General features: G+C 42.9%; 1 protein-coding gene across 1 annotated transcript; it reads left to right on the top strand.

Moving 5' to 3' along the window:
- Positions 1 to 471: 471 nt before the first annotated feature.
- LOC138911569 (uncharacterized) lies at positions 472 to 1,032 on the top strand. The gene has a single exon (XM_070210947.1). The coding sequence runs from the start codon at positions 472 to 474 to the stop codon at positions 1,030 to 1,032; it is 561 nt and encodes a 186-aa protein (XP_070067048.1).
- Positions 1,033 to 2,460: the final 1,428 nt, after the last annotated feature.

Genomic DNA, 2,460 nt, shown 5'->3' with positions numbered 1-2,460 from the left:
CCTTGGTGAGAGAAGTCTCCAGTGCTTGCCGTATACGACGCGCCCGCCCAAAGTCACCAGAGATGGGCAACCTGCCAACCGAACGATTATTGCCCTTTACTCCAACGTTCACATATACTAGAGTGGATTACTTTTGACAATATGACATTGTCTTTGGACGGCTTCGTAAGAAGCGCTGGGGTGTGCTGTTCATATGCCTCACGGTACGCGCCGTTCACCAAGATATAGCCATAGATATAGCGTCGCTCTCAACTGACTCTTACCTATGCGCTCTGAAGTCGTTCGTGGCCAGACCCGGCTGCCCTCCTCTCCATGATGTCGGACAATGGTACACATTTCAGAGGTGCTAGCAGAATATCAAAAGATGATATTGAACGTATATCGCCGGCACTGATCGTGCGACAATACCCGGAACTGGAGCTTACCCTTATTCCACCAGGATCACCGCACATGGGAGGATCGTGAGAACGAATGGTGCGTTCTACAAAGTCAATACTGTCGGGGATTCTGCCGCACTCTGGGCTACGAGAGGAGGTGCTACGAGTGGCATTGGCAGACTTAGAGAGCATGCTCAACTCAAGACCGCTCACTAATGTTTCCTTGAAGACTTCAGAGTCCGAAGCCCTGACTCCGAACCATTTTCTAATAGGTCATTCAAGCGGTTTACGTGAGAGAGACTCACGGGATCGGGACGCAGCTAGCTTGGCACGAGGCTTCCGAGTCGCCAGCCAATTGGCTGACCAATTTCGGAAGAGATGGTTGAGCAAGTATCTGCCCACACTCACCAGACGTACTAAGTGGTTTCAACTGCCAATCGAAAAAGCATCAGTCGACGACATCGTTATAATAGTGGACGATGGTGCCAAACGAAACTGTTGGACAAGAGGAGTGGTAGTCGACGTGCACCGTTCGAAAGACGGCCAGGTCCGAAGCGCCGTGGTGCGAACCGCCGATGGAATTATTACTCGCCCCCCCGTCAAGCTAGCTAAGCTTGACATTAAAGTTGGTAACACACTGCCCGGACGTTCGTGAATTACAGGGTGGGGAATGTTACGGGGCGAAGTGAAAATGTCTATTGTCACTAAGTCCTACTGGGCATCGCATTTTTCTGTAAGCGGCGCTCGCTTCTTATGCTGGAAGTGCACCGCTAGAATTAGTTTGTACATACGGAGGTCGATATCGCCCAGCTGCACAATTTGCCTTTTCGTCGAGGTTAGCTTTCGTTTTTTGCTCGCAGCTGAGCAGAAGTGTATGAGAAGATAAGCGAGTGCGGAGCAGGAATGTAAGTCTCATAAACTTGTTAAATATATGTAGATCATTAAATATTGAAAGATAATAAAGATTTCAGCAATCGTACGTGGCGAATCGGATCGTATCGTAACGTACGTCGAAGCGAATGTTGTTTCTTTTCGACTCTAGAAATTTAAGTAGTAGTAAAGTCAATTCAGAATAGATTCCTGTTGGATACTCCCAACTAGAGCATTCTTTGACGTAAGGAATTGTATCCCAACAATTATAATAGCTTGATAATTTTTCAAAGATCGGAGAATAAACAAAGAATGAATACTCCACTGTGTGGTGCTGATAAAAGAAATAGCACAGCTGCTGCAAAACAAGTACTGCTTTCACATTACTTATATGTCCGTATTGGTGGACGAATACAATTTACAAGAATCCACATATATTTTGTTAGGAGTTGAGTACTGGTCAAACAATTGTCTTAAAGAGGGGACAGGTTGATGTCTGTTAATTGTTTAAAATAAATATTTAAACTTACTCTGGTATCCAAATATCGATGGCAAATTGTTTAATTAGTTCACGAAATTTCCGCTGGTTGAAACGTAAGTGCAGTAAGCGAACAAAATTTAAAGCGCCCATAAATGTTGTGCAGCAGTTTTCCGTTATCATTATAATATCTCCGAAGTTTTTAACCAAAAATGCCGTTTGAAAGCAAATGGTTATGCCCACTAATACAATAACATACCACGCCCACAAAGAGTAGGTCACAGCAAACATATTATATCTCATACCCGGCTTAGGTTTTTTCGAACTCGTTTTTAACGGCCAAGAACCATTAAATTTTAACCAAATGCACTGAAAGGGCATTCGAAAGCTCGGATCTTTGTAATGTAGTGGGCTAAACATCACAATGCGACTGATTTAAAAATTCTATGCCACCCTGATATACCTTACTGCTTTATATGTCTTCATATATATGCAAAGAATGTGAAGTACAAGTAGAATTATAAATCAGCCTATTAAAAACTTCTTTGATGTTATATTTTTTCACAACAGGCATGAGAATATTTAAGTATAAGATGGCTTGCGGCTGAACATACTTAAATTGACTTCTTGTTTATTAATTATGCATGCACTCGCTCATTACCTTTTTTTTTTCATAAGTTGAAATCAGGGAATCATGTGAGTGCTTGATAACTATGACAGGAACCGACCGAAAGA

Source organism: Drosophila virilis, unplaced genomic scaffold, assembly GCF_030788295.1.
Source record: "Drosophila virilis strain 15010-1051.87 unplaced genomic scaffold, Dvir_AGI_RSII-ME tig00001611, whole genome shotgun sequence".
NCBI classification, from domain to species: Eukaryota; Metazoa; Arthropoda; class Insecta; order Diptera; family Drosophilidae; genus Drosophila; species Drosophila virilis.
The sequence above is the reverse complement of the archived record's forward strand: the minus strand, read 5'-3'. Positions and strand labels throughout refer to the sequence as shown.